This window comes from Abramis brama (genome assembly GCF_963993115.1).
Source record: "Abramis brama genome assembly, chromosome: 5".
NCBI classification, from domain to species: domain Eukaryota; kingdom Metazoa; phylum Chordata; class Actinopteri; order Cypriniformes; family Leuciscidae; genus Abramis; species Abramis brama.
In genome coordinates, this window is record NC_139967.1 from 46,110,391 (window position 1) to 46,122,316 (window position 11,926).

The 11,926-nt window shown below is 37.5% G+C and overlaps 1 protein-coding gene across 1 annotated transcript; it reads right to left on the reverse strand.

Moving 5' to 3' along the window:
• Positions 1-272: 272 nt before the first annotated feature.
• kiss1rb (KISS1 receptor b) lies at positions 273-6,870 on the reverse strand. Its single transcript, XM_084113420.1, has 6 exons — positions 6,777-6,870; positions 4,509-4,785; positions 4,306-4,430; positions 3,938-4,073; positions 2,950-3,188; positions 273-1,276 (listed from the first exon to the last, which is right to left on the reverse strand). The coding sequence occupies exons 2-6, from the start codon at positions 4,771-4,773 to the stop codon at positions 896-898; spliced, it is 1,146 nt and encodes a 381-aa protein (XP_083969546.1). The 5' UTR covers positions 4,774-4,785; positions 6,777-6,870; the 3' UTR covers positions 273-895.
• Positions 6,871-11,926: the final 5,056 nt, after the last annotated feature.

An 11,926-nucleotide genomic window follows, 5' to 3' on the forward strand; every position in this document is an offset into this window, starting at 1 on the left:
TGTACACAGGTTTGTTGATGCTCTTTGTGTGTATAGAAATGAATGAATGAATGAATGAATGAATGTATGAAACTTTTTGTTGATGCTTTCAGATCAATCCATGATGAAACACACTCGGTTGCTGTCAAATCAAAATAGTCAAAATGGTATTTTAACATTTTATATCTGATTTCTATTCATTGGGATCAGTTTGTGTTATTTTTTTATTTTTTTTACCATTCTCTTTCCTTGAAGACTACAATGGTTATAAAAATTGTTTTCGGATTGTTTTCTATGAATATGCAAACGAGCCCCGCCTCCACTCACTCACTCAGCTCAGAGATCCACTGGTTGACGATCACACGTTGATCTGATTGGTTACAAGGTAGTTTGTGACGTCAGAAACACCAGCGATTTCAAAAGCGTGTTTTTGAGACTGTCTTTGGTTCACTGCAGTTTAAAGGAGAAAATACTCAGCAATGGAGTCGACTTATGAATTTACACATGGTTTGTCTTAAAGCATATTAAAAACACCACATAGACATATAAACAACATTAAAAACTTGATTTTCACCACAGGGGACCTTTAACTAATACATTTTCATTTAATTGCAAGTAACATGCATTGTAAAGCATAACATTCAGTTCAAACCCAAGTACATTCTTTTAAAGTGTATCATTTCTGTAATAAGTAGCCAACTATATATTTTCCAAGTGTATACATTCAGTCCCATAGTGTCAGTGTATTCAGAAATAAATGTTTTAATTTGAATTGTTAGTTTGTTCCAGTTGAATCAAAAATGATGTGCTTCTAATCACATAATTTTGGTTCTTTACCTTTTACCTTTCAGTCCCATAACTCTGATCGGAGGGCATCTTCATAAAGCGTTATTGATTTTGTCAATAAAAGGTATAATTATGCATAACCTGTCCAAAGCATCCTTTGAGGCCGGGATGAAAGAAAGTTCATCTCCCTGTTATAGGTTATCGGCTCGGTTGTTCGTGCGCTCCTTTTGAAGATCAGAGGAAACACACTTCTGAAGGCCTTTCTAAAGTTGGCTCCCATGAAGGCGTAAATCACAGGGTTTATGGAGGAATTGGAATAGGACATGCAGTGAGCCCAGATCTTGAGTTTGTAGAGCGTATAACTGTGGCTGACATCTTCAGAACAGAACGCTTGTAAGAGGATCAGGATCTGAATTGGACCCCAGCAGACGATAAACAGCAGAACCATTACAACCACCATTCTGGAGACTCTCGTCCGCACGGCTTCCACTCGTTCTGTTGCAGTCTGCAGCTGGAAAACAAACACCATCAGACAAATACGGTTCATTATGGGTTTATATACAGTCAAACCAACATTTATTCAGACACCTTCAACATTATCACAGTTCATTTGCTATAGTAGAATATGAGTTATCAGACCAGTTGATATTTCACTGGTTTTGTCCATCCTTCTGTTAGACTGTCTCACAGATGAATTATGTTGAATATCTGTCAGCTGTTAAATTTAACTACACAATTAAATAATACCTATTTAGGTCAACAAATTACCAAGCAATGCTTCATTTTGTTCAGTCTGTGTGTAAAAAGGTCCATTAGCAATTAAAGAAAAAACACTTCAGCAAAACATGGTCAGGTCAAAGTGTCTGAATGATTTTTGGTCCCACATTCCCACGATGTTCATGTAGACTACAAAAATTGCTATGATCACTTAACTAGGTGTTCATTAGTGTATTTACAGAATTAAGTTCACTTAACTTGGTGTTCATGTTGACTGAAATTGCTAAGTTTACTCTGTGTTCATAGCGTACTAAAATTATTGAGTTCACTTAACTCGGTGTTCACATAGTGTACTTACATAATTAAGTTTACTTGGTGTTCATTTAGCGTACTTACAGAATTAAGTTCAATGAACTTGGTGTTCATTTAGCGTACTTACAGAATTAATTTCACTGAACTTGATGTTCATATAGTGTACTTACAGAATTAAGTTCACGTAGTGTAATGTAAACTGAACTTAAATTGCTAAGTTCACTGAACTTGGTGTTTATATAGTGTACTTACAGAATTAATTTCACTGAACTTGGTGTTCATATAGTGTACTTACAGAATTAAGTTCACTTAGTGTTAATGTAAACTGAACTTAAATTGCTAAGTTCACTGAACTTGGGTGTTCATATAGTGTACTTACAGAATTAATTTCACTGAACTTGGTGTTCATTTAGCGTACTTGCAGAATTAAGTTCATTGAACTTGGTGTTCATATAGTGTACTTACAGAATTAAGTTTACTTGGTGTTCATTTAGCGTACTTACAGAATTAAGTTCATTGAACTTGGTGTTCATATAGTGTACTTACAGAATTAAGTTCACTGAACTTGGTGTTCATATAGTGTACTTACATAATTTCACTGAACTTGGTGTTCATATAGTGTACTTACAAAATTAAGTTTACTTAACTTGGTGTTCATTTAGCGTACTTACAGAATTAAGTTCATTGAACTTGGTGTTCATATAGTGTACTTACAGAATTAAGTTTACTTAACTTGGTGTTCATTTAACGTACTTACAGAATTAAGTTCATTGAACTTGGTGTTCATATAGTGTACTTACAGAATTAAGTTTACTTAACTTGGTGTTCATTTAGCGTACTTACAGAATTAAGTTCATTGAACTTGGTGTTCATATAGTGTACTTACAGAATTAAGTTCACTGAACTTGGTGTTCATATAGTGTACTTACAGAATTAAGTTCACTGAACTTGGTGTTCATATAGTGTAAGTTCACTTAGTGTTAATGTAAACTGAACTTAAATTGGTAAGTTCACTTACCTTGTTGTTCATATATAGTGTACTTACAGAATTAAGTTCACTTAGCAATTTAAGTTCAGTTTACATTAACACTAAGTTCACTTAACTTTGTGATCATGTAGTTGACTTAATATGCAGAAATGTACCAGCACCAGCACCTGGTTACAGCCATGAACAGGTTCCACCGTGGCTTGACCCATGCGTTTGAGCATGAACGTGTAACACATGCAGATGGTGATCAGAGGCAGCAAGTAGACAGCCAAGAAGGAGTAAAGAATATAAGCTCTCTTATGAACGAGAGAAGGAAAGGCCTCAGTACAGTACGTCTGCGGACCGAACCAGAACGAAGACTCTGTGTGCTGATACAGCGCGATCGGCACCGAAAGCAGCAGAGAAACTGTGTAAAAACATATGAATATAATCATTTATTTGACCACAGCCAATAAAAACTATGAAAATAAAAGCCATTCATTCCTTCAAACCAAAATAACCCAAATGGGTGTAGCACAACGGTTATCATGAACTCAGAGAAATTACAATACCATTAGCATAAGCTAAGTCACCATTAGCATAGAGTCTTAAAAATAAAGCTTCTTTATTGGAATAGATGGTTCTATAAAGAACTTTTAACATTCACGGAACCTCCATTCCATTGCAGAAAAGGTTCTTTAGATAATTAAAATGTTCTTCATACTAAGAAATTTTTTTACAGAAATGATCACTGGGGAACCAATAATGGTTCTTTATGGCACCTCGGTGAAAACCTCCTTTATTGGTAACACTTTACAATAAGGTTCATTAGTTAAAATTAGTTAACAGTTAGCATGAACAAATTAATGTGCACTTATACAACATTTATTAATCTTTGTTAATGTTAATTTCAACATTTACTAATACTTTATTAAAATCCTATCAACATTAGTTAATGCACTGTGAACTAACATGAACAAACAATGAACAGCTGTATTTTTATTAACATTAACAAAGATTAATAAATACTGTAACAAATGGATTGCTCATGGCTAATGCACCTTATTGTAAAGTGTTACCCCTTTATTTTTATGAGTGTGTAACTACAATAAGATAAAAAACCCAAAAGTGATTAATATGGGATTGTACTTAAACTGATTGGAATGATTTTCATACATATCCATATAGTGGTGCATACAGTCAGAGCCATCTGTGGTGTTCGGTGATGGAGAGACTGCAGCGGGTAGACGGTCACATAAAATCGATCCACACTCATTGCTGATAAAGTGATGCAGGTTGCCTGTGCCGTTACCTGAGCTCAGTCAGAAACACAAAACTACATCACACATTCAGCATTTACTGTAGGGTTTAGCCTAGAACAGTTGAGCTTCATGTGTAGACATTCATCATATTCAGTTATAAATGCATTTTGCCCAGATTTCTGCTCATGTAATGAATAATATTATTGATCTTTATGTACAATATGGCATTTTGTGCATGACATTTCTCCTTTCTCCTACATAGAAAAATGATAATGCTCTCACCTGTTGCAGATAATTGACCAGCCGACACATGAAGTCTCCAAATATCCAGCTAGGAAGAGTGTATAAAGTGGCAGTGAAAGGAACACAACAAACCAGGAAAAGTATATCCGTGGTTGCGAGATTAACTGAAGAGAAAAAGAGTGTTTATTAAAACCATGTGTTAAGCACTGTACATGATATTCTGAGAAACAAACCTCTTATACCTATGTAGAGGTTCGTAACCGTTTTCATCTGCTGGTTTTTGACGACAACATAGATGACCAAGAAGTTCCCCACCAAGCCTACACACATAATGAGGGTGAAGAACACTGGGACCAGCCAGGCGTCCATCAGCGGCACTGGGCTTTCAGATCTCATGGGATCTGACTGGTTACAATCATGAATCTTTGCTTGATTACTGCACAAGATGAGTTCTGGAGCCTCGCTGGTCCTGTTACTTTCTGCCATTAGATAGAGATGCGTCACCATGCTAGTAATAACCTGAAACGCAAAAACATGTTCAGGTTCATTTTCTGAGTAAAAGCGTTCATGTTCATTATGCTATTTGAATGGCATGCATTGAAATGATAACATGTAGACTCTACTTAAGTTCACTTAACTTGGTGCTCATGGAGACTCTACTTAAACTGCCATGTTCACTTAACTTGGTGTCCATTTAGTGTACTTAAAGACATACAGCAAGTTCACTTAACTGGGTGTCCATATAGTGTACTTAAAGACATACAGCAAGTTCACTTAACTGGGTGTCCATATAGTGTACTTAAAAAATTAAGTTCACTTAACTTGGTGCTCATGTAGACTACTTAAATGAATTAAGTTCACTTAACATGGTGTTCGTATAATGTCCTTAAACTGCCAAGTTCACTAAACTTGTTGTTCACATAGTGTACTTCAATTGCTAAGTTCACTTAACGTGGTGTTCATATAGTGTACACGTACATTTCAATGGCATGCATTACGGTAAGTCTTCCAATATCAATGTTCAGAGCACAGTGAGATCATATTGTTTACAGTCTTCCATATCATCATGATAACTAATGAGTATAATCTTTTATAAGATTATATACTATCATTTACCAGTTAAACAAAGATAATACAGAGCAAAAATCATATTATTAACAATTTATCTTTATCTTTTTCACTTGTTTTTAACTGGTTTATACTTACGAATGAAACAAAAATCTGCCAGTGTAGTATGAAAAAACTCCAGTCATATTAAAGTAACATTATATGAAAACAGGTCTCAATATCTTCATATTTCCAGGAAATGTATTGTGTTTCAAGGATTTTTAGATATATTTATTAGATAACAATTTAAAGACTGATTAAACCTTTTTAAGAAGTCATTTTGGTATCACTTTATTTTATTTGTGACATGTCCATGTTACTATATTAACAGAAAATTATGCATAATTACAAACAGCTAACCCCTAAATCAGTCTCACTTTATGTTAAGATGTCCTTATGACAGTGTAGTAGCTATAGTTAATTTACTGATTAATATTAGTTAACAACTTACTATAGGATTAGGGTTTGTTGATTGTAATTATGCATGATTTACTGTTATCCACTAGAGTTATTACATGCAATGTATGTAAACATTATTTTCATATTTGTTGTACATAATTCAACTGAACTACAGCCAAGGTGGAAATGACGCTGAATAAAAATACTCTGTATAAAAGCTTGAGTTACCTTGATTTATTTTCTTGTGCTGATGAGCACATGTGCCTGAAGTTTCATCTTCAACTAATACGTCCTTTCCACTGTTATTTCCATGATTACCAAGTAAATTAAATATTTAAGGTGGATCTATTAAAGTGGATTTTGTTGATGGAGGTGGAAATGACGGAAAACCTGGGGTCAGACGTATTTCATTCCAAAAATAGTTTAAAATTATGATATACATATGGAATTTCGATGGTATGATATTATTTTATTTGTCCTTAAGACAAACATGTTAAAAAATATTTTTAAATCGATCCTTTAATATAATTTTCTAACATTCAAAGAGGGCCAGTCTAGGTTGGGGACAAGCATAAAACTGCAAAATCTGCTAATAAACAGCCATGCAAAAGCATTTTTAAAAGAAGAAAGGGGCAAGATTTGGTGGTTACTAGGATGTTGGAGCATGAACTTCATAATGACAGTTTATTTGTGCACTTGTTTGTTTATTTATTTACAAAAAAAGGCCAGGGACACAAAAGTGCCTGTAGTTGGAGAATCACCCAAACAAGGACAGTTTAATATAAAGTGTTACCCCTAAATGATACATGACCCTATAGTTTGTGTTATTACACTGTAACAACAGCAACTTAAAATTTGAGCACAGTAAACAGTCAAATTACCAAATAGACCTAAATGCATCATACAAGTCTACAATTTCATTAACATAGTGCTACTTTCACGGCATTTCCCAAAATTTGAAGAAAGAATTTATATATAAATAATAAAATGCAATATTAGCTTACCTCTTTTAAAAACCTTTGCTCTTATTAGAAAGAAAAGACTCTTCGTAAAACATCCTTCAGTCCAAAGTGAAGCTAAATCTGAGTCAGTGAAGATCTCCTCATGCAGTGACTCGAGCACGCGCAGGGAGGAGCGAAACACCCAACACTGCAAACACGGTTTTTTTAATACAAGGGTTCAATTTTGTCATGCTACCAATCGTGATTTGATATTGGCACTTTTAGCTAGAGTTCAGAGACTAGTGAATATTGACCTGGTTAACTGCGATCAAGGCGATAGTGAGCTCAAAGCTGTCCAGCAACACACACCAAATAAGGAAACTTGAAACTTTGATTTGCTGTAAGACTCTGCACTTATAATTCACATGGTTGTGTTAATAAAAAATAAAAAAAAGTTGAAAGAATGGTGCAGAAACATTATTCTAACCTTAAAATAACATTTTAACATGAAAGAAAGTGGACATTTTAATGTTTTTGGAATATTCCTAATAAACGTTCATTGAATGTTGTATTATTAATAAAAATATTGGGGGAAAGAACGTAGCAGGAACGTTATGCTAACCTTAAGATAACGTCCTAGCAACATACTAACCTTAAGATAACGTCCCAGCAACGTTATGCAAACTGGACATTTCCACGTTTTTAGGAAATTTCAAATCAACGTTCCCACAACCAAAATGGAATGTTTGGAAAACGTTCTCAGAACATAACTTTGTTAACTGGGTAGTAGTGAGCTCACAGCTGTGCTAATGTCCAGCAACACACACCAAATAAGGAAACTTGAAACTTTGATTTGCTGTAAGTGTCTGCACTTATCATTCACATGGTTGTGTTAAAAAAAACGAAGTTGAAAGAATGGTGCAGAAACATTATTCTAACCTTAAAATAACATTTTAACATTAAAGAAAGTGGACATTTTAATGTTCTTGGAATGTTCCAAATAAACGTTCTTTGAATGTTGTATTGTTAATAAAAAGGTTGGGGGAAAGAACGTTGCGCTAACCTTAAGATAAGGTTCCAGCAACATTATGCTAACATTAAGATAACATTCCAGCAACGTTAAGCAAACTGGACATTTCCACGTTTTTAGAAAATTTCAAATCAACATTCCCACAACCAAAATGGAATGTTAGGAAAACGTTCTCAGAGCATAACTTTGTTCGCTGGGTAGTAGTGAGCTCACAGCTGTGCTAATGTCCAGCAACACACACTTAAATAAGGAAACTTGCAGTTGTCTAGTACTATGAGTTTATTGTCTGTTATTGTAATGATTCCTGTCTGGTGTTTCCCTTGTCTTGTGTGGACTTTAGTTATTTCCTGTTCTGTGTCATGTTTTGTAGTCCTTTGTAGTTTTTCTATTAGTATCCCCAGGTGTTTCTGATTAACCACGCCCTCTTGTTATCTTGTTTAGCTTGTTAGTCTCTGTATTTAAACCATGTGTCTTGTTACAGTGTTTGTGGGTTCATGATGTTGTTAGATGTTGGTTGTGCCGTTCTGTTTCCTATGCCTGAGATTTTGAGTCTGTCTAGTCTTTAGTTTATTTAATAAAAGTACTACTGCTGCTGCATTTGGATCCTGCTTCCTTCTATGTTCCAGCCTGCCACGTTACAGATGAACCCACCACTAACATGGATCCAGCAGCAATGACCTCCAGGAATCCAGTAGCACGGATTATGCATCTCCGTCAGGGAGACCGGCCCATTGAGGAGTATGTACAGGATTTTATCGATCTGGCAAATGTTACTCCTATTGACCCCCTGTGCCTCATGATATTTTTTAGAGGGGGGTTATCAGAGCCACTTTGGTCAACCATGCCACTGCACCCTCCCCACGGCACTTTAGGATTTTATATTGGCTTGGCCCTGCAACTGAGTGATTCGGGATATGCTGTGGGGATCACGGAAGAGAAACGTGGTACTCCCACATTAGCCCTCATTCCGCAGTCTTGTCACGTCACGTCTGCCGATCCAGAGACTGTTCACGTCACGTCTGCCGATCCAGAGACTGTTCACGTCACGTCTGCCGATCCAGAGACTGTTCACGTCACGTCTGCCGATCCAGAGACTGTTCAGGTCACGCACGCCGAGCCAGTGTCTCCAAACAAGATGGCCGCAGTCGAGCCAGTGTCTCCGGACAAGATGGTCTCTGCCAAGCCAGTGTCTCCGGACAAGATGGCCGCCACCGCCGAGCCTGTGTCTTCGGACAAGATGGCCGCCACCGCCGAGCCTGTGTCTTCGGACAAGATGGCCGCCGCCCAGCCAGTGTCTCCGGACAAGATGGCTATTCCTGAGCCGGAGTCTGTTCCTGAGCCGGAGTCTGTTCCTGAGCCGGAGTCTGTTCCTGAGCCGGAGTCTGTTCCTGAGCCGGAGTCTGTTCCTGAGCCGGAGTCTGTTCCTGAGCCGGAGTCTGTTCCTGAACCAGTGTTTTTTCCTGAACTGGTGTTTGTTCCTGAGCTGGTTTCTGTTCCTGAGCCAGTGTCTGTTCCTGCCCATGATCCCATGGACGCCCCCAAGGAAATTTTGGGGGGGGGCAATAAGGCCCTGCCATGGTCTGCCGAAGGGTCGCCTCCTCCCTGGCCGCCTGAAGGGTCGTCTCCTCTGCCCTGGCTGCCTGAAGGGTCGTCTCCGCCCTGGCCGCCTGCACAGCTCGTCCTGTCGCAGTCTCCAGGCCCTCTTCCGTTCCACGGGCCTGGCCCTCCATCCCACCCCCCAGATCCGCCTCCGACCCACCACCCTCCTGGACTATTGTTTTCTGAGGAGCTTCTGGAATCCGCCCCTTAAGTGGGGGGCTATGTAATGATTCCTGTCTGGTGTTTCCCTTGTCTTGTGTGGACTTTAGTTATTTCCTGTTCTGTGTCATGTTTTGTAGTCCTTTGTAGTTTTTCTAGTTTATTAGTATCCCCAGGTGTTTCTGATTAACCACGCCCTCTTGTTATCTTGTTAGTCTCTGTATTTAAACCATGTGTCTTGTTACAGTGTTTGTGGGTTCATGATGTTGTTAGATGTTGGTTGTGCCGTTCTGTTTCCTATGCCTGAGATTTGAGTCTGTCTAGTCTTTAGTTTATTTAATAAAAGTACTACTACTGCTGCATTTGGATCCTGCTTCCTTCTATGTTCCAGCCTGCCACGTTACAGTTATGCAGCAATCACTAGATAAATATATTTTCGATACGCCATGGACCTATTAACCTATTGTGCATGCCTGATATATCAAAAATTAAATATACAATAGCTGGCTCAGGAATAAAGGTAGATCACAGCATTATATGAAACCTAAATTCACTCAAAATCTTGCTTGAAAGCCATAGTAAGTTATGTCAGGAGCTTCATAAGGTTCCTCATCATGGATTTAGTTTGAATTCATTTTTAATACTAAAATTAAATAGCTTGTAAACGTTCTTTATCACTAGAAATAAAAACTTAAATAACCTGTTAAACTTGAAAGTATTATGCAATCATTTAACATTTCTCATAGGCTACATTTTTTAGTATGAAGTGTTTTTTAAAATTGTGTAAAACCCCCTCAGGTTGTATATAGCTGTGCACATTTTTTGTCTTTAACCTGATTACGATCATTAGGAAAGAGCTCCATGATCGATGATTAAAGCCCCCTTGTGGTGAATAAGTTTATCCCTTAAAACTCATCTTTGATCACCAAAATGACATATTTAAAGTTTTTTTCCTTGAAAAAAAATTCCCCATGTCTTAAAATAGCTTGAATGTAACTCGACACCCTTGCCTCATTTAGTACATGCGGTTCTATGAATATGCAAATGAGCCCCGTCTCCACTCACTCAGCTCTGCTTTTATGCAGCCTTAGCTCAGCTGTGTAAAGATGCCTTAATTCACAAAGATCATGCTGTGGTTTCTTGCGAAGAGGTTTACCCTTTATGTCGTTCCAAACCTGTAGCCTATAACTTTTTCTTCTGCAGAACACAAATGATGAGAATTTTGAGAATTTTTGTTCATGCAATGAAAGTCAATTGGATCTAAAACTGGACCCCATGCACTGGCTACTATTGTATGGACAAAAACCACAGACATCATGTGTGTTTGATAACCGATCGGTGAGATTTGCTGCTTGTAGTCGAGGAGGAGTTGAAAACGTTGACACTTGCTGCTTCCCGTAGTTTGCGTACTTTATCACAGATCAAATACACAGATGTTTTCATGAAGAAACAGAAACCTTTTTCATTTAATACTTTATGTATTGCTTGATCATTTCCCAGCACTTTGTGTTCAAAGCAGTTAAAACCGAATCCTGCTCGATATGCTAACTTACTGCTACAAGATTTGAGGAATTTGTACGGCTGTGTCCGAAATCGCCCCCTATACCCTTAAAGCTACACTGTGTAATTTTTAAAGTTGATTCTTAGCAAAAAACACTTTTTTCTTTCAAAATGATATGTGCTCATTAATGTGTAATTACTTCTATCAACTAATCAAGTATTCTCGTAAGCGTAGAATCTGCCATTTAGAATACATATACGAGCGAGTCGGCCGAATGGCGGCAGCCATGTTGCGCCTCCATCTTGAAAATACATTAGCCTGGAAAATACATCTTGAAAATACATTAGCCTGGAAAATACATCTTGAAAATACATTAGCCTGGACATTAGAGGGACATACCTGGAAATTCAAGCTTCGCCTTTCCTGTTTTGACACTCAGTGGCACCGTGACGAATGCGAGGGGGAGATTACTCAAGACTGCCGGCAGATTTGAAATAATACGGCCACCGTAGGAGTTAAAACGCCCTCAGAATGGGAGGGGCTAGAAAGTAATATTCAGTTGGTAGTCATAAACAATTTCACCACTAGATGGGAGAAAATCCTACACAGTGTAGCTTTAAATATGACATTATATGAGACGACAGAGATTTGTAGTGGTGTCAGAAACCATAGTGGACGTTATCGAGCGCACTCATTCAATCCCATAATGCACCACAATAACGATCGAGTGTACAACCGATGCACACTCAACGGCTTGAGAATACCCATAATGCACTGTGAGGGTTGTGCTGAATTCCCGTGACTGATCAGAAGATTTGAGGCAAAGAGGTTAGAAAGTTGTATTAGTTTTGTACAAAAATATTTATCAGAGGATGCTTACAATAAAATACATTTGTGAGATCAATGATGCGATGAATACTGTAG

Coding starts and splice junctions, on each gene's coding strand:
- kiss1rb (XM_084113420.1), bottom strand. CDS start 4,773: ATGGTGACGCATCTCTATCTAATGGCAGAAAGTAACAGGACCAGCGAG. Junction 4,431..4,508: donor GGTTACGAACCTCTACATAG/GTATAAGAGGTT, acceptor TTTTCTCTTCAG/TTAATCTCGCAACCACGGAT. Junction 1,277..2,949: donor CTGTTCATGGCTGTAACCAG/GTGCTGGTGCTG, acceptor TTTGTTTTCCAG/CTGCAGACTGCAACAGAACG.